General features: G+C 45.9%; 1 protein-coding gene across 1 annotated transcript in view; it reads left to right on the forward strand.

Moving 5' to 3' along the window:
- MAN2B2 (mannosidase alpha class 2B member 2) overlaps window positions 1-19992 on the forward strand; it is a 95097-nt gene that overhangs the window by 51538 nt on the left and 23567 nt on the right. Inside the window, exons 11-17 of the mRNA XM_073574518.1 lie at window positions 1630-1895; window positions 2623-2814; window positions 3597-3849; window positions 3997-4107; window positions 4808-5000; window positions 5321-5458; window positions 8838-8947. Coding sequence (XP_073430619.1) covers window positions 1630-1895; window positions 2623-2814; window positions 3597-3849; window positions 3997-4107; window positions 4808-5000; window positions 5321-5458; window positions 8838-8947 — 1263 coding nt within the window. The remainder of the gene's footprint in view (window positions 1-1629; window positions 1896-2622; window positions 2815-3596; window positions 3850-3996; window positions 4108-4807; window positions 5001-5320; window positions 5459-8837; window positions 8948-19992) is intronic.

Consider the following 19992-nt stretch of genomic DNA (forward strand, 5'->3'; position numbering starts at 1 on the left):
GTTGTGTTCATGTTTCTACCACCTGAACTGTAATCCCTGGGCTCCAACACCGCCAGTTGCTGCTCAGAAGTGCCGTCTGCACAGTCAACACTTGCTCCTGTGTTATTGGGGTTCAGTAACGTCAGCTGATCCCCTGCTGTGTGTCCTGCAATTTCGCCTGCTCTGTCCACATTCACACTACTACAGATATTAAACTTGCTCCAATTAGGCCTCTGGCTACACTGATTCTACTGTAATCCCTGGGCTCCAACACCGTCAGTTGCTGCTCAGAAGTGTCTTTGGCACGGGTACTCCCTCCTGCCCAGCCTGGTTCCAGCACGCCAGCTGTTTCCGGGTAGTGTCAACGTCACTTTGCCGCCAATACATTGTCCTGTCGTGTTGCGGTCGGATTAGTCGACTCTATGGTGCCTGCAGTTTAGGTGCTTCCTATGTGGGCTGCGGGATCTGGCAATGAAGGCTGGTTCCGTAGTGCCAATAGGACAAGCACCCCCTGTAGGACTGTGGGTTTCGGTAACTCCGGCTGGCTCACGGCCTTGCAAATTTTTTTTTTTTCATGTGTACCTTCTGCTGCCTATCTGAGTTCCAGTACCATTAGCTGGTTCTTTGGAAGTCAATCTTGAATATGTCCCCCTGGGTTCCAGTAACGTCAGCTGGTTCCAGGCAGAGCCTTTGGCTTAGGTGCCTCCTTCTCGGTATCAGAGTTCCACCAACATCTGCTGGTCCTTGGTAGTGCTTTCTGGCACAGGTACCTCCTGCTTAGTAACCAGGTTCCAGTATCATCAGCTGGTCCTCGGTAGTTTCATTGGCTCTTGTACCTTCGGCTACCCATCCAGGTTCCAGTACCGTCAGCTGGTTCTCAGCAGTTCCTCAATCTTATTGTACCTTCTGCTACATTTCCAAGTTCAAGCTTTTTGAAATGGTTTTGGTAATCACTCTGGATCTCCCTGACGATGACCCTAAAGACGACGACCCTGAAGACCACCCCGAAGAAGACGACGACCCCGAAAACGACGCCCCTGGAGACGATGACCCTGAAAACCACCCCGAAGAAATAAAAAAATTTAAAAAAAAAATTAATTCCTGCTATTCCATTTGATTAGGCTAAACCTCTATGCCTTTAATGTCTCCTCCACCTCCCCCAATACATTCTACATTATTCTTAGTTGTTTTCCTTCATGTTGAATTAACCTACAAGGAAAGTAAGGGTTTTTTTTTTTCATTCCGATATTTGTGTCCCATTGACTTGCATTGATTTCCGGTATCGGAATCGGCGATATCCGATATTTTTGGGGTATCGGTCCGATATTTCCCGATATCGGAAGGTATCGCTCAACACTAGTGCTCAGATAACTTTGACACCTTAACTGGCCTGTTGGGGTTATGACTTGTTCACTATCCTCTTTAGGAAAGGCCCGGTGATGCAAATTTCCCAGTTTTATAAATCCTTTAACCATTCCTTGTAGGACATAGATTGCAGTTTGCTCGCCATCCTGATCTGTAAGATCTACTTAGGTTCTCTATTATATCCCAAATGACAGCCATTTGTAATGTTTGTGTCTGTAGCTAATGCATTGTGGAAATGATCCTGAAATACTTTTCTCTTTTATTGACCTCATCTCTTTATTCTAGATACAGAACTCCAGTGATCCCGGGCATGCCTTTGACTTGTATGTACTTGTTGTCCTGCCGGGTCTTGGCTACAGGCGGTATTCTATAAAGATTGAGAATACTGAGCCCGAGAAGGAGACAATGAATGTGGGACGACAGTTGAAGTTTTCTAGAAAGCGATCGGGTAAAACTAAAAACTCCAAAAAGAAGTTAATGCCTGTGTCCAACGACTGCTACACTCTGTGGATAGACCTGGACACTAATGTACTTGTCAGCATAACAGACAGGTGAGATGTTTTATATATTACTTAATTTAAGGAGGTTGTCTAAAATGTAAAAATAAAGACTCTTGATTTGGTCAGAATAGCCTTCTAGCGTGTCTACCAGCTCCACGCTAAAATTTTAGTTTGCCAAACCGGGCCCCTGCAGGCGAAGGTGGGAATTACATAGTACTCATATTACTCAGTGGTTTGTTTGTGTGATGCAGGGCAGTAGATGAGTATCCTGAACTGATTGCTCCATGTACAGATGACTCTCTGTATTAATTGACCATTTCATAGTTGGCAGTATGAAAATGCATCTTCTATAATGGACAAACATGTGATTTCCGGCCACATTTTGACTAGACTTTTCCAAATTCGTTCAATACATTTGCATTGAATGAGGCTACGCACATCTGATCAGTGTGTGACCGCGTGTTCAAATCGCATGGATGAATCCTGACAATATGCAGAGCACCTGCTATGAGAATTCACAAGTCTACGGTCATAGTGTGACTGCAGACTTGTAGCCTAAGGCCAGACATCCCTTTATAAAGCTTTGTGAATGGAGTCTTAGACACCTAATGTTGGATCGATTTCATATTCATGGTGGGTGCACGTGTGATGTCCCTCTGCCTTCTTGATTATATTTAAAAAAAAAAAAATCCTAGCTTTGTGTCTTGCAGATAGATAATCAGATTGCTCTTAACTTTTGAATCGCTTTGTATTAATTAATATGTATTATTAATTGCAGGGAGAGAAATGACACCGTTCAGATCACCCAGGAATTTTTGGAATACCATGCGAATGGGGATACTGGTGCTGGGCCAATATCTGATAACTACATGTTTTTTTCTAATGGAAATGCGGTTCCTGCATCAAAGTCCGTGGGACTCGAGATTGTGACAGGGAAACTAGTGACAGAAGTGCGACAGTATTTTTACAGGTAAACGCTCTGAGACTGATAAGTAGATGGAGGCCCCATTATCTTTCTTCTTTGTATCAGACAAGATTTATAAAAAAATTTTTTTTTATATTAGCCAAAATTAATAGCATTAAATGCAAACTTTAATTATGCTTTTTTTTTTCCAAAGCTGGTTGGTTTTATCATTCATTTTGTGAAATCTTATGCCAAGGGTAATTCTAAGGAAGCACACAGCTGTTTGTGGCCAGGTCTTGTCATCCAGGACAGAACGGCAGGGTGTTTCTCTTCCCACCGCACCATTTCTATGACCCATGGATCAATTTCCCACTCTTTATAACAATGCAGATTCCTTACATAGTTGTCAGAGAAACAATGGTTTGATCGCCAGTTATAACTCCCGACTCTCCCATGCAGAGGAGAGTAGGCTTTTGCCAAGTGCTACTGTATCCTCTGTGGTTTCCACTGTCGGACGTATTTGGCGGTGGCTTATCTCTTAGACAACGAAAGTATCGACAGTTTGGAGTCAGACGTGCCATATCCTTATCTCCCCCGACATCATCTGTTGGGGAGAGTTGGGAATCCCCCATACTTATGCGTGTCGGTAGAACTGATATTGGCGGGTTTAGCTGATTTTAGGCTAATTTGTATAGAGGCCTTTACCCTATAGCAAATAGGATGGGCCCCCTTTCTCTAGAGGCAATGTAGCAGCTTTGATGCTAGGCACCTGATCATTACTGAACAGATCGCGCATATAACTAGTGTTGTGTTTTTTTTTGTTTTTTTTTTTATTATTGACCCTACAGAGATGTGAACCAGCAGAATTACACCTTTGCAATATTCTCCAGACTCTACCATGTCCCCGATGGTTATGACAATACACTGGCGTGCCGGCCCATAGAGCAGCAGTACAGAGTTGGCCCCCTGGAACTCAATCGTGAAGCCATAATCCGAATACAGACCAGTCTCCAGACCAATAAGAGGATTTACACTGATGACAATGCCTTCCAGATTCAAGCAAGAGAGTTCAAAACATACGATAGTAATACAGTGGCAAGGGTACGATGGAGGACGCAACAGCACTCGATGTAGCAACGTTCCTGATCAATGTCACTTCACTGACTATACTGAAATGCAGGATGGATCGATGAAAATTATTCCAGGTACCTCACAACCTATTTAAAGTGGGTTTTTTTTTTTTAATAGAACTATTACCCAATGGTCCGTACTGCATATATTGAAGATGAGAAGACAAGGCTCGTCCTCCTGGCTGAGCGGTCACATGGAGTCTCCAGTCAAGATAATGGTCAAGTGGAGGTATGGTAAAAAGCTTAGAGGACGTGTCACCAGGTCAAAAGTAGTCAGTTTTTGCTCTTATTTTATTACTTCTGCTTCCCTGACTATTCCGTTTTTTTTTTTCTTCTTCTGTAAATCCGTGATTAGGTTCCAGAGATATGTTTTGGGTTTTTTTGGGGGTGGGGGTCTTCCAAGTGGGCGTGGTTGTATTTACTGTGAGCGTGTCACTGGGCCGCTATGCAGTTACCCTTTTAAGCACCGCCTACTTGTAAAGACCACAAAAATTAGGGCTCTAAAGAGAACCATATCTTTGACTACAAAAAATGGAATACTCGGCGGAGCAGTGGGAAGAAGTAAGAGCACAAACTGGACACTTTTGATGTGACAGGTCTTTTATTAAGGGAAACCCGTTAGGACTATTTTATTGATCAAGTGGTATGTCTGTAAAGTACTAGAAGAACTTCCCAAGTGCTTTGACACACCCCTAATGCACCTCCAGGCTAATTTGCACATGTCTTCATAGCTTTATTTTACACTATTGGCGCATCAGATTACTAGAGGACAGATGATATTTTATTGTTCTTATACCATCTGTGCAGCAATGCCAATAGTTTAATTAATAAAACCGTCCTGACAGGTTCCCTTTAATGACGCAAGTACTAAATGTGCCTAAGAGGACTCTTGGAGAAGATGAGCAGTTTTATCTTTTCTTTGTGTTTAGATTATGTTGCATAGAAGACTGTGGAACAACATGGAATGGGACCTGAACTACAACCTTACACTGGATGATACGTCCATAGTCAGGCCCACCATCTGGCTCATGGTGGGATCCAAAGAGGTCACCAATTCTTTGTACCAGAGATTGGGGCTGTATTTGGAGCATAAACCATTGGTGATGTTAAGTCCATCAAAAGGTAATTTTTTTTTTTTTTTTTTTTTTTAATCTTTTGTGTCACCCAATTGTTTTTTCTGAAAAGCTGTCTGGTCACGATGGCAAGTAGATGTACAAAATCTGGTTCAAGCAGTATCAATTTTACATCCGAGAAGCAAAGAATATCAGGATTCTTAAATTTAGACTCGGAGGTCCTGACAGCATTGGTGCGTAATAAATAAAAAAAAGCATGTATTTATGTTGTGCCAATAGGTAAATTTAACGCTGGTGTCTAGATTGTTTTAAAATTATTTTTATTGTAAAGTCTTCACCTTCTTTCCTCTAATCATTATTGTTGGTCAGGGCACAGAGAAGCTGAAAATCGCATGGTGGATGATTCTCCAGTTACTTTGCCCCCTAATATTCACCTTCAGATCCTCAGTATTCCTGGATGGAAATATTCTTCAAACCACACGGAGCACATGCACACCGTACATAAAGGTAGGACCATTCTTATTAAAGTTTACACCATCCATTTCCTTCTATGCAATCATCCAAACCTCAAGAGCCGTGACTCTCACATTTACCTAAAAGGGGGATTCGGAATGGAAGCCCTCCTTTATTATTTGCACCTTTTAGTAACTGATTTATGACCGTGCGTTATATATTCCCTTAGATCGGATGCCTCTCAAACTTTGCACTCGCGAGGGGCAGTACCCCCAAAACAGTGTCTGCAAACTGATATTGTGGTTTGGTTTATATTCTAAGGCTACTTTCACACTTGCGTTTTTTTGCGCTGTGTTTTTGCGCATACATGCGCTTGCATTTTTTTCCTATACTTAACATGGGTGCGCATTGTCATGCGTTTGTACACGTTTGTATGCGCATGCGTTTTTTTGTAGTGTGCGCCCGGGCGCACAAAATGCATCCTGTTGCATTTTTTGTGCGTCCGACCTGTCTCAAAAAAACACATGCGCACACAATGGTCATGCGCACGTCAGCGCAAAAAAAGCATGTGTTTTTTTTGCAAAAAACAAGAAAACGCATTAAAAACGCATGATGCGTTTTTATGCGCGTTTGCACTGCGCACGCAGCGCAAAAAAACGCAAGTGTGAAAGTAGCCTTAGTCATGCGACAAGGTCGATATTGACTTTTAGGATTGCTACATCCAATAGGCGGCACTAGAGTTTCAATTCTCTTCCTCTCTGAAGATACGATTTGCATATTTAATTTCCCAGAGGAGCATTGCAAGGCTTAAAAGTATCCTATCTTGGCATGTCAGACTTGACATGTCACTTTCACTTTCTGCAAGGAGAAACGTTACCCCTTGGATATGGACTGTCCAGAAATTTCTGGACAGTTGGCAAACCTTGGCTGCAGTGTGTCTTAAAAAAAAAACAAAAAAAAACCCTGAGCTTTTTTCACACTCCCAGAGTCTCGGCCTCTGTCTCTAATTAATTGTCTGTAGCGCTGATGTCATGTTGACAGTTCTGCAGCCAATCGGTGTGCTTGGCGGCATGTGCTGTCAGGCAAAGCCGCTGAGCATACTGACTGGCTGCAGTACTGTAGTCAGAGCTGCAGGCAATGACAGACACCAGGAGCAGCAGCCGAGATTCGGCACTGAGCCCAGGGTGAGTGAATAAAGCAAAGTTGTTATGGTTTTGTTTTTAAACTGTAGCCCGGCTGTTTCCGAAACTGCAAAACGCCTTTAACCTCAATCTACTGAAATTGTACAGCAGAGGATTAACCCCTTTGTTACCACAACTTAAAATATACATCTTAAACGCTCAGTTAGTACATGAGCCCACTCTTTACACTGCAAATCCTGAAACTGCAGTGATTGGAGCTAACTCCGATTGTTACACTTTAACACCTTTTAGTTGCTGTGGTCAATAGCAACTGTGGCATCTAAGGGGTAAGAGAGTGGATGAGCTGCTCTGCCAATTCAAAAATATGTCACAAATTAGTTTTAAAAAGTTTTTTAAAATTCAAAAACAAAGTATACGTGTAAAAATATATACTGTATATACTCGTGTATAAGCCGACCCCCCCCAATTTTGCCACAAGAAACTGGGAAGACTTATTGACTCTCGTATAAGCCTAGGGTGGAAAATGCAGCAGCTACTGGTAAATAGATACCAATAAAGGTAAAATTAATTGAGACATCAGTAGGTTAAATGTTTTTGACTATCCATATTGAATCAGGAGCCCCATATAATGCTTAATACAGTTCATGATGGGCCCCATAAGATGCTCCATACAAAATACACCCCATATAATGCTGCACAAAGGTTAATAATGGCCCCATAAGATGCTCCATAGAATATGTCCCATATGCTGCTCCATAAAGGTTATGGCCCCATAAGATGCTCCATAGATTATGCACATATCCTGCTCCATAGATTATGCCCCATAAGATGCTCCATAGATTATGCCCCCATATCCTGCCCCATAAGATGCTCCATAGATTATGCCCCCATATGCTGCCCCATAAGATGCTCCATAGATTATGCCCCATACGCTGCCCCATAAAATGCTCCATAGAATATGCCCCCATATGCTGCTGCGAATAAAAAAAAAATTACATACTCTCCTCTCGTCGCTGGGGGCCAGGTGCCGGTGTCCTGAGCACGCGGGATCACTGGTGTGCTATGGGGGACAAGTGACTGTGTCACTGCTGGCTCAGGGCCCCGGCACCTCAGATTTTCACCTGTCCCCCGGTCCACCGCTGCCGCTCTGTCTTCTGGGTTCTCTGTCAGTGACGTTCAGGCAGCAAAAAAAAATGGGCTGAAAATCTCGGCTTATACGCGAGTATATACGGTAATTATAAAAGTTTAAGTCGCTCCCCTTTTCCCACTAAAATAAAATCTAAAACAATACGGAAAATATATGTAATGGGGATTATCTGTGAAAAAAAAAATAGAGAATTGCTGTGGAGTAGTGATGAGCAAACGTGCTCAGATAAGGTCTTATCCGAGCGTGTTCGTGTGCTAACCGGATGTCTTCAGCGTGCTTGAATAATATATTCAAGACCCCGCAGCTGCATTTTTTGCGGGTGTAAGGCTGGTTTCACATTAGCGCTTCTTAAGCGCACGCACGGCCGGGGGTAGCTCCGCCCCCGAGCCGGCTCTCTGCCCGGCGTGCCCGCCCCTTGCTTGTAGCGCCACCTCCTAGCGCACAGCGGCGCCTGCGATCGGCGCACCCTATCTTTAGCATAGGGTGCGCAGGCCGTGCGCTAGTTGCGCTTTGACCTGCGCTGCGCACTTTTGACGGTGCGCCGAGCACGCCGAAATCCGAAAAGTTTGATTTTGGCGCGCACGGCGCACCGTCAAAAGTGCGCAGCGCAGGTCAAAGCGCAACTAGCGCACGGCCTGCGCACGATCTGCGCACCCTATGCTAAAGATAGGGTGCGCCGATCGCAGGCGCCGCTGTGCGCTAGGAGGCGGCGCTACAAGCAAGGGGCGGGCACGCCGGGCAGAGAGCCGGCTCGGGGGCGGAGCTACCACCGGCCGTGCGTGCGCTTAAAAAGCGCTAATGTGAAACCAGCCTTAGACAGCTGTCGCAATATATGCTTTGCATTGCACAACAAACGGAATCCCTGCATGTGTTGTCGCTGTCTAACACCCATGAAACATGCAGCCGCGGGGACTCGAACATAGTATTCAAGAATGCCGAAGACACTCGGTTAGCACCAGAGCATGCTCAGATAACACCTTAGCTGAGCAGGTTCACTCATCACCACTGGGGAGAGTTTTCATTACAAAATGTGATATAGAGCGATCAAAAAGGCATTGGTACCCAAAAATGATACCAATAAAATCTACAGCTTAATTTCATAATTTATTTTATTTTTTTAACGATTTCCACCTTTTCCCACAAGGTAATACGCGGGGTGATGCAGATTTTAGCCGTGTTCTTTTAAGGATGCAGCACCTGTATGAAGTTGACGAAGACCCCATCCTCTCCAAATCGGCTACAATAAATATTAAGGTAATTAAAGGCATCTCGTTTTCTAAGAGTATATTCAGCACAGGATAAATGCACCACCCTCTGATCTTTACCGTTCCTTATATCTGTGGTATCCAAGTATTATTGCCTTCGTATAATGCACATAGCATTTGGTAAGGTAAAACACTGTGCTATGGTGGGCAAAAGCCTCAAAAAAGACTGTCCAATCTAACTTTACACCTCTTTTCGTTGACTGACTCTGATACAGAGTGCTTAGGCCTCCAATTTTCGCTTATGGGCACCATTAGTGTTTATCTGTAATAGTCTATGGGGCCATTAACATATCTGCAATTTTTCTTTTTTGAGGCCTGAGCAGTCTGCGGAAAATCATGGAAGCATGTCCAATTTTCCCTTCACCCATGACAGCACCACATGAGAGAGGGATCCGCCCCGCCAGGACAGGAACCTACTGAAATATAAGGGGCGGCACCTCTCCCCCGCTTCAGTTGGGTTCCTGTCCTGGAGCGGGATCCCAGGCTGACAGCGGCGGTGCCTGCCATGGATGAAGACATGGACCCAGGGCCGTCCCGGCGCGGGAAGAGCAGGTCAGCTTACCTGCAGCGCTGGCCGTCGGCGCCTGGAAGCGCAGTCCCCGGGGTTCCTCCAGCAGGCCCTGGGTTCGTGCGGGTGCGGTAAGGCAGCCTCCATTCGGGGCGCTCCTCCGTGCCTCCCTCCCCCTGCGCGCGCGCCCGCTCGCTCCTCCCTGGGACAGGGGAAGCCGGGCGCGACTTCCGGCGCCTGACGTCAGCGGCGCGGTGCAGCTTGGGTATGCGCCGGCTGACGTCACGGACGCGACGGACATGGCGCCTAGTGCGGCGCCGGCCACAAAAGAAGAAGAAAAAAAAAAAAAAGAAGAATGGCCGGCGGTCGCAGGGGGGAGGGACAAAAGGATCGCTCACCGGGGCCTATTTAAAGGAGGCAAGGAGCAGAACGGCCGGGCTGTTACAATGGGGTCACAGCAGGAACGCTCACCGTCCCCACTGTCTCTACCCCCGTCGCAGACCTCGGCACGGAAGCACGGTAGCCGTTCGAGCGGTAAGAGCAGCAGCCGTCCGAGCCACAGATCAAATGATTCCTCGAGATCGAGAGAACACAGACCACATGCTCCAGCGCAGCCTTCCAGCCCGGTACCCGATTTTGTGGGTGGTGAGTGGATCTTCGTGAATGTTAGACCATTATTAATAGGGTCCTTTTTGTGTGTTATTTGCTTCCTTAGGTGAAAGGCAAAAAAGCAGGGAGCAAAAGAAATAATAGGGAGTGTGCGATATGCCAGAACCCCCTAGCGAAAGATTGGCAAAAAAACCTTTGCGCTAGCTGTATACAGCAAACAGTGGCGGAGGAAGTGCCGAGCCTAGCAACTCACCTCAGATCTGTCATAAAATCAGAGGTGGAAGGTTCACTTAAATTATTATTAAAGAAAAAGAAAAAAAGTAGAAGAAACTCCCCAAGTTCTTCATCAGACTCCTCCTCGTCCGAATATCAGGCTGAGCGCATGTCCTCTTCCTCCTCGGATAGTGACACAGGGGGCAGACCGTGTTTTCCGGTTGAGGATAATGATAGTCTCCTTAAAGCCATTAGGTCAACTATGGGCCTTCAGGAGGAAAAAGCGACCAAATCCCTAGAAGATGTAATGTTTGGTGGGTTACAGGAAAGGAAGAAACGCACCTTTCCAGTTAATGAAAAAGTCCAGGCGCTCATCGAAAGGGAGTGGAAGAAGCCTGAAAAATCAGGTAGCCTTCCTTCCTCCTCAAAAAGGAGATATCCCTTTGACCCTAAGGATACGGAAATATGGGACATGGTCCCAAAAATCAATGCGGCGGTATCCAGGTCATCCAAAAGGTCGGCCCTGCCCCTAGAAGACTCAGGAGTACTAAGAGATCCACTAGATAAGAAAGCAGACTCCTACCTAAGGCATGCTTGGGAAGCAACAGCGGGGGGACTAAAACCTGCGATAGCCGGTACCTGTACAGCCCGGTCTTTAATGATCTGGCTACAGCAGCTAGAAGAAAAAATTGCTTCCAAGATGTCTAGGGAGAAAATTTTAGGAGACATGTATCTGCTACACGGAGCAGCCGCCTTTTTAGCCGACACCTCGGCCGATTCCATGAGGTTGACGGCGAGAGCAGCGGGACTATCAAATGCTGCAAGGCGTGCATTATGGCTTAAAGGGTGACTCCGGGAGATCTACAATCAAAAGCCAAGTTATGCTCCCTTCCATGTGATGGACAATTTCTCTTTGGAAAAAATCTGGACGAAATCCTAGAAAAAGCGGGTGATAAGAAGAAGGGCTTCCCCAGGTTTCAGGGAGATCAAAGAAGACCGCCCTTTCGGAGGGGGAAATTCAATAGAGGCCGGCCTCCGGGAGATCGGAAAAGATGGGAAGACAAGAGAAAGAAAGAGTCTGGATTCATGTTCGGGGGAGCCGCTTCATCCGCAAAAAAGTCCCCTCAATGACGCCGGCATCCCCGTAGGGGTGTTTGGTCAGGCCTGGGAAAATATATCTTCCAATACTTGGATTTTAAACATCATAAAGGAAGGTTTAAAATTCCCCTTTTTTCAACTGCCAAGAGCATCATTTGTGGTGACCCCCGTCAGGAGAGGGGTAGAAGAACAGTTGGCCTTAGAGGCAGAGATCCTAAGCCTGCTGGACAAACATGTCCTGATCGAGGTCCCAAGAGGACAGGAAAGAAGGGGTTTCTACTCGCCCCTCTTTCTAATAAAAAAACCGGATCGTTCGTTCAGGACGATTATAAACCTGAGAGGCCTCAACCGTTGGATACAGAACCAAACCTTCAAAATGGAGTCAGTGACTTCAGCTATAAGGCTGTTACACCACAACTGCTTCATGGCGGTAGTCGATCTAAAGGATGCTTACTACCACATCCCGATCCATTCAGAATACCAAAAATACTTAAGGGTAGCGCTCTACATTCGGGGCAACCTCAAACATTTTCAGTTCAGAGCCCTTCCATTCGGCATATCCATAGCACCGAGGGTGTTTACAAAAGTAGTTGCAGAGATGACAGCATTCCTCCGCATCCACAACACAATTATAATACCCTACCTAGACGATTTTCTAATTGTGGGCAACTCAGAACGTCACTGCACAGAGCAAGTAGAAAGGGTGATAGATACCCTACGGAATCTCGGCTGGATGGTGAATGTCAAGAAGTCAAGGCTACAACCCTTACAAAGGCAAATGTTCTTAGGTTTCATCTTGGACTCAAATCAACAAATTTGTCTCTTACCAGACGCCAAGGTGGAAAAGGTAAGGGATATGATCTTGGCAACAATAGATCAACCTCACACGACCCTGAGAGGGGCAATGTCCTTGTTAGGCACTCTGACAGCCTGTATCCCAGCGGTCAGATGGGCACAATTTCATACCCGTCAACTACAAGCAGAGGTCCTATCAGCACAGAAGTCGCTAAAAGGCTGTTTAGAAGGAAGACTGGAACTTTCCGTAAAAACCAAAGGCTCTCTCAGATGGTGGCTAGACAGAGCAAACCTACTAACAGGGACATCGTGGCAGAAGCCAGTGTCCGACGTGATAATGACAGACGCAAGCTCCTCGGGGTGGGGAGCGCACCTAAGGGGACAGGTAGCCCAGGGACCCTGGGGACACCTAGAGCAAAACGCATCCTCCAACCTAAGAGAGCTACGGGCAGTAAACAGAGCCCTAAGGATATTCATGCCCACTCTAGAAGGCCGCAATGTCCGGATTATGTCGGACAACAGCACAACAGTAGCCTACATCAACCACCAGGGAGGGACAAGGTCACGCTCCCTAATGCTCGAAACCAACGAGATCTTTCACAGGGCAGAGAGACACCTACACTCCCTATCAGCCCTACACATCAGAGGGGTAGAAAACACACAAGCCGATTTCCTAAGCCGCAACACACTAAAACAGGGGGAATGGACCCTGAATCGGGTAGTGTTCCAAAAGATAGTACATCTTTGGGGAGAGCCAATAATAGACCTCTTTGCCAACAGAAGCAACAGGCAGGTAAAAAGATTCTGTTCACTAAACCCAAAGGAAGAGCCATGGGCAGTGGACGCTTTGCAAATTCCGTGGGATTTCAAGCTAAGTTATGCCTTTCCTCCGGTAGCTCTAATCCCAGTAGTAGTGAAAAAGATAAGGGAAGATCAGGCCAGAGTGATCTTAATAGCCCCGTTCTGGCCAAAAAGGCCATGGTTCTCACTACTACAGATAATGTCCCTCTCAGATCCGTGGGTACTGCCAGAGATTCCAGACCTGCTAGCTCAGGGTCCGGTATTCCACACGCAAGTCAAGGGGTTCCATCTGACGGCGTGGAATTTGAAAGGTCACTTTTAAGTAATAGAGGATTCTCCCCTGGGTTGGTGGCTACACTGATGAAAAGTAGGAAGCCAGTAACAACTAATATATACGGTAGAATATGGAATAAGTTTCTGCAGTTTCTGGGGAAATCATTAGACCAAGAACCCCCGATCAAGACTATCGAGTTCTTACAGGCAGGTCTACAGCTAGGCCTAGCGGTAAATACACTCAAAGCACAAGTTTCAGCGCTAGGCGCTCTATATAATTGTAACATAGCGGCAAACAGATGGATAGCTAGGTTTATTAAATCCTGCCACAGGTCTAGACCAGTCCCATCGCAAAAAATGGCTCCCTGGGATTTAAACCTTGTGTTAGAAGCTCTCACAAAGGAACCATTTGAACCAGTACAACAACTATCAGTGAAATATCTTACCCTAAAAACCATTATTCTAGTGGCCCTTACATCGGCACGTAGGGTAAGTGACCTGCAGGCCCTATCAGTTAGTCCACCGTATACCCAGGTATACCAGGACAGAATTGTCCTAAAAACAGACCCTGCTTATTTACCGAAAGTGGTGTCGGATTTTCACCGTAGCCAGGAAATCGTCCTCCCCTCCTTCTGTGAAAATCCGAAAAACCCAGGAGAGGAGAAATTCCATAATCTAGATGTGAAAAGAGCCCTCTTAGAGTATATATCAGTAACCAGCCAGTGGAGGAGGTCCCAGTCCCTATTTGTAGCCTTCCAGGGTGCCAGGAAAGGTTATGGAGTATCGAAAGGGACTATTGCCAGATGGATTAAGGAGGCCATTAGTGTAGCCTACTCAGCTAGTGGTGTTCCGATTCCTGATGGCATCAAGGCTCATTCCACCAGAGCCGTGGCGACCTCCTGGGCTGAAAAGGCAGAGGTATCAATTGAGCAAATTTGTAAGGCCGCTACCTGGGCCTCACCCTCAACCTTTTTTAAGCACTATAGATTAAATCTATCCTCCTCGGCTGACTTGACCTTTGGTAGAAGGGTGCTGCAAGCGGTGGTCCCTCCCTAAGGTGTTTCGAAGTCTCCAAAAATCTCTCATGTGGTGGTGTCATGGGTGAAGGGAAAACCACCATGGTTACTTACCGGTAGCCGGTTTTTCTGGAACCCATGACAGCACCCGTATATTCCCCCCCCTTTTTTCACCGTATGGGTGTGCACAATAGTCGGGTGTATTTGTGTGATGTGGTGTTGGATAAACATGTAACTAACCGGGAAGTCCTCTCAATGCTCTGTAATCCAACTGAAGCGGGGGAGAGGTGCCGCCCCTTATATTTCAGTAGGTTCCTGTCCTGGCGGGGCGGATCCCTCTCTCATGTGGTGCTGTCATGGGTTCCGGAAAAACCGGCTACCGGTAAGTAACCATGGTGGTTTTGATCTGAGGGTCGGATCAAAATTGGCAAGGCAAGTCTATGGGTCTATGAAAAAAAATAAAGGACTGTCAGAAAGGAGAAAGTGGAGAAACTATATATTTTTTTTCTTTTTTCTCCATGCACAAGAAAAACCTGACTCGGGCCACACTCTAAACAAGGCATGGTCAGAATAATCAGTCTGTTTTTCTTGTACTTTGACTGAATGAGCCCTTAATGTGACTTTGGAAGTTTTCTGATTAAAGAAAGTTACAAATTACGATGCATCCCATAATTTGCAACTTTTTAGATTTCGTCCACCTCTGTGGGCCCTCTCCCCCCCCCCCCCCCCCCAAAAAAAAAAAAAATTAAGGCTTAGCAGAAGGGTGCGAGCTGCATTTGGCTTTATACAAATTTATTATAATTTACTCCAGGAAGTAATGCAAATTTATGTAGATTTTAGATTTTTTGGTGCACACACACGCTGCTTAATAAATCAGGTGCATTTTACATCAGTTTTTTCCTATCACCCATGACAGCAAAAAATTATCAAAAATTGATCCAAAAAGGGTATCCAACTGTTAAATCATATATATCCCTAAAAATTATCTTTATTGATTAAAAAACCATATGCAATGGTTCACACCAAAAAAAGTGCACGAACAAAAACAACCGTGTTCCAAAATTACCAATTAAAGATGGGTCAGCTAGAAGTCCCTCTTACGTCAACTAGGCTGTCGCCTTCCTGGCTGCGGAGGTTGGCACCCTAGGGGGGGGGGGAAACGTTGTGGCGCCCCCGCTCCACGATGGCTGACCCTGGGAGCCCTGTAACACCCTACAGCCACTAGGGGAACCCTCCTACCCGATGTCCTAAAGGAACCCCTATGAATAGACATAGACGATCCTATATCTAAGAGGACCCTAGACACCAATTAAAAACAAAAAAGAACACAATAGGCAATTGGTGACAATTGAAATAATTTCACAACGTGGTCAAAGGATAACAATATTCCAGGGGTTTGGGCCCTTGGTTTGCCAAAATAGACTGTAGTCTCTGAACATGCAGACAAATTTCAAATGTTGCTACAGAAATTAGATACTGCTTACACTGCCAACTAATGGTTGGCATAGATGAAAAATGGTGCTCAGAAATCTATTAGAGCCAACTCACACCACACCAGAATCAGGACACAAGTCTTTGTTACATCAGGCCTAATGGGTGAAACGCGTCGAGGCGTAAAATTCTCTGTGGCTGGTGGCAGTTAACCAGATGAGTACCATCATTCTTGTGGCAGCAATATGCAGCATTTCTCATCATATCTGTTATATGTGGATGTTTCTCTTTCCGGATTATCAGTTGTGGGGTTACACACCGTGTCAGGATATGTTGGTGTCTGTGCCGCTACAATACAGAGTATAGATTGGATCATAGTCTACAGTAAACCTGCTAATTATATCTATATGTATGCAAACCATTTTTTATTCTCTCCTGCCATGAATGTGTTGCTTCTCAGGTCCTTCATTGACCTGATTGTAGTTTCAAGTTGGTTTAGCATTGTTACTTATCTGTGTTATTAACAATTATTATTTATTGTTATAGCGTCATTTATTCCATGGCGCTTTACATGTAAGGAGGGGTATACATAATAAAAACAAGTACAATAATGTTAAACAATACAAGTCATAACTGGTATAGGAGGAGAGAGGACCCTGGCCGCGAAGGCTCACAATCTACAAGACCACAATTGGCATTAAAAAGCAGTATCTATTGCAGCAGTTTTTTGAACACTGTCTGCATGCTTAGAAACCACTTCCAATACCATCATTCTTTTGGCAGCACTAGGCAGCACTCTTTTTCATATCTGTTATATGTGGCTGTTTCTCTTTCCTGATTATCAGTTGTGGGGTTACACACCGTGTCAGGATATGTTGGTATCTGTGCCACTACAATAGAGTATAGATTGGACCATAGTCTGCAGTAAAAACCTGCTAATTATATCTATATGTGTGCAAACCACACTTTTTTTTTTCTTGCCATGAATGTGCTGTATTTCGGGTCCTTCATTGACCTTATTGTAGTTTTAAGTTGGTTTAGCATTGTTACTCATCTGTGTCATTAACAATTGGCACTAAAAAGCAGTATCTATTGCAGCAGTTTTATGAACACAGTCTGCATGCTTAGAAATCACTTCCGTTTTATACACGTGGTTAATGATGGGGTTATTACTTCCTTTGGGCAATATCATGCAGCATTTTTTGTCACATTTGAAATGTGGCATTGTTGGTCTTTTTGTTGCTATTGGAAAAAGTGTGAACATACACTGCATCCTTAGAAAACACTGATTTAACCAACATTAGGTTTTTCCTACAGTGACCACATCTGAGTTGGCTCTAATAGTCTTCTGAAGAGCACCATTTTTCATCTATGCCAACCATTAGTTGGCAGTATAAGCAGTATCTAATTTCTGTAGCAACTTTTGAAATTTGCCTGCATGTTAAGAGACTACAGTCTATTTTGGCAAACCAAGGGCCCAAACCCCTGGAATATTGTTATCCTTTGACCACGTTGTGAAATTGTCAATCGTCACCAATTGCCTATTGTGTTCTTTTTTGTTTTTAACTGGGGTCTAGGGTCCTCTTAGATATAGGATCGTCTATGTCTATTGATAGGGGTTCCTTTAAGACATCGGGCAGAAGAGTTCTCTTAGTGGCTGTAGGGTGTTACAGGGCTCCCAGGGTCAGCCATCGTGGAGCGGGGGTGCCGCGACGTTCCCCCCCCCCCCAGGGTGCCAACCTCCGCAGCCAGGAAGGCGACAGCTTAGTTAACATAAGAGGGACTTCTAGCTTACCCATTTTTAATTGGTAATTTGGGTACACGGCTGTTTTTTGTTTGTGCACGTTTTTTTTTGTTTTTTTTTTTGGTGTAGACCATTGCATATGGTTTTTTAATCAATAAAGATAATTTTCACCCATGACAGCACCAACGAGAGAGGGGATCCACCCTTCAGGGAACGTTTAAGATAAAGAGTGGCTCCTCTGTCCGCATCAGTGGTTTCCTGTCCTTGACGGGCGGAGCCTTTTACCTGTATGGCGGCATCGCAAGAAGAAGATGGAAGATCCCAGGCCTGGGCCGGTCGGGGGCGGCAGGGCACCAACCTTGCTTGCGCCAGTGATGCTGGAAGCGCCGCGGGGGGCCCCAATGCGGTTCCGATCATTGGTCGGGCGGGAGCCTGCGTCACCCTCACCACATGGTAGCCCGCAGTTCTGCATCCTGGCGCAGTGTCAGAGCGCGGCCGGTGACAGGAAGTCGAGCTCTGATGACGCAGCCGGGACTTTTGCAACCGAGAACACTTCTGGGGGCAGTACCGGAAGCTGCAGGAAATGCCAGCCAGCAGCATAGTTCTTAAGGGTGGATTGCCGGCCAGGCAGGGGCATCGGTGCATCGATGGAGGCACAGCAGCCCTCTCCACAGCGCCAGCAGCAGCAGAACCTGCATCCACAGCAGCAGCATGAGGAGTGAGATCACCCGCAGTGACCTCGACGCCAGCCTCACCGGAATGGGAGTTCTGGACGATCCAGTGAGCTTAGGTCCAAGGATTCCTGGACAAGTCGGCGCAGCTCTTCCAGGATGGAAGATTTTGCGGTCCCTAAAGGAGGCCCTTCGGACGACATCCTGCCTTTTGTTCCGGTACCTTTTAATTCTTCTGAGTGGTTTGTGAGCTATGAGAATGCCATTTTAATAATGCAAATCTCTCTCTCCACCTCTCCTTCTCTATCTGACCTCCTGGTAGGAGCCCTCTAGGATGAAGTCAAAGCACAGAGTTTGTGCTCTATGCGGGCAGGATCTGGACAGTGCATGATCAAAAAACTTATGCCAGCCGTGTATCAATGGCACGGTGGCCAATGAGACCCTTGACTTTTCTTCCACCCTGAGGACTCATCACAGCCGAGGTGGAGAATTCATTAAATACCCAGTCCCTTTCAGGGGAAACATCAAGAAGGGATAGGGTTGAAGTATCTCCTTCACCATCAAGGTCATTGGATGAGGGAGTTCTGAGGGATACTTGGGATTCCCCTCAATCAGAGCCTGACTCGGGCTTAGGTTATTGTTTTCCTCTGGAGGAGGTGGACAAGTGAAGGCAGTAAGGTCCACAATGGGTGTGGTGGATTAGAGGCCTAAGAGATCTATCCAAGATGTTATGTTTGGCACCTCAGAAAAAGCGTAGAGTGTTTCCTATGAACGAGAAATTGCAGAGTCTCATCAGTTCAGTAGAGAGTGGGAAAATACGGAAAGGAAAGGCCCCTTACAGTCCGTCAAAAGAAAGTATCCCTTTGAGGAGGAGGCCTCCTCGTCCTGGAGTAAAGCTCCCAAGTTGGACGTTGCCATATCTAAGGCCCCAAAAACCTCATCCCTCCCCTTTGAGGACTCAGGACTATAAAAGGACCCCCTTGATAGGAAAGTTGATACCTTCCTTAAGGAAACATGAGTCATCTACATGGGCATTGAGACCAGCCATTGCGGCAACTTGCACAGTGAGGTCCCTCATGATCCTACAATGTGCTCAACAAGACCAATTGATCGATGATTCGTTCAGTGAAGCCATTAAAATCACGCTTCCAATGATCAGGGGAGCAGCAGCTTCCTTAACGGATACATCGGCCAACTCAGCCGGGCTGGCCCCCAGATCAGCCGTACTATCTAACACAGGCCGGAGAGCGGTCTGGTTGAAAAGCTGCCCAGGGGATGTTCAGGCGAAAGGGAAGCTGTTCTCTACCCGGTGAGGGTCAATATCTATTCGGTTCAGCTTTAGATGACTTTTTAGAAAAAGCAGCCAATAAGAAAAAGGGGTTCCCGAAGCCTCCCTTATCTTCTTTCAGGCAGTCCTTTCGGGGGAAGAGATACAACTGGAGGAGAACATCCCCACGGAGCAGAGGAGACAGGAAGACGGACCGAAAAAATCCAAAGGATTCCTGTTCGGTACCTCTTCCCGATGTGGGCGGAGGTTCTCCAAATGACTCTCTTTCCCAGGGGGGAGGAACGCACTCTCATCCAGTCCGATTCTCAACCTGGTGGGGGCAGAGTTGAGATTGGAGTTCGGAAGGTATCCCCCAGACAGATTCATCATTACGGCCCCACGAGTGTCTGTCTCAGAGCAGATAGCGCTGGAGTCAGAGGTCGATCTTCAATTTGAAAGGCCTGAACAAGTTTTTGAAGATTCCAAAGTTCAAAATGGAATCAATAAAATTGGCAATTCATCTGCTCTTTCTGAATTGCTGTATGGCCGTCCTGGACCTGAAGGACGTGTATTACCATGTGCCAGTACACGCTGCGTTCAGGAAATAT

The sequence above is a fragment of the Dendrobates tinctorius genome, unplaced genomic scaffold (genome assembly GCF_039654945.1).
Source record: "Dendrobates tinctorius isolate UK_male_01 unplaced genomic scaffold, ASM3965494v1 ptg000039l, whole genome shotgun sequence".
Classification (NCBI taxonomy): Eukaryota; Metazoa; Chordata; class Amphibia; order Anura; family Dendrobatidae; genus Dendrobates; species Dendrobates tinctorius.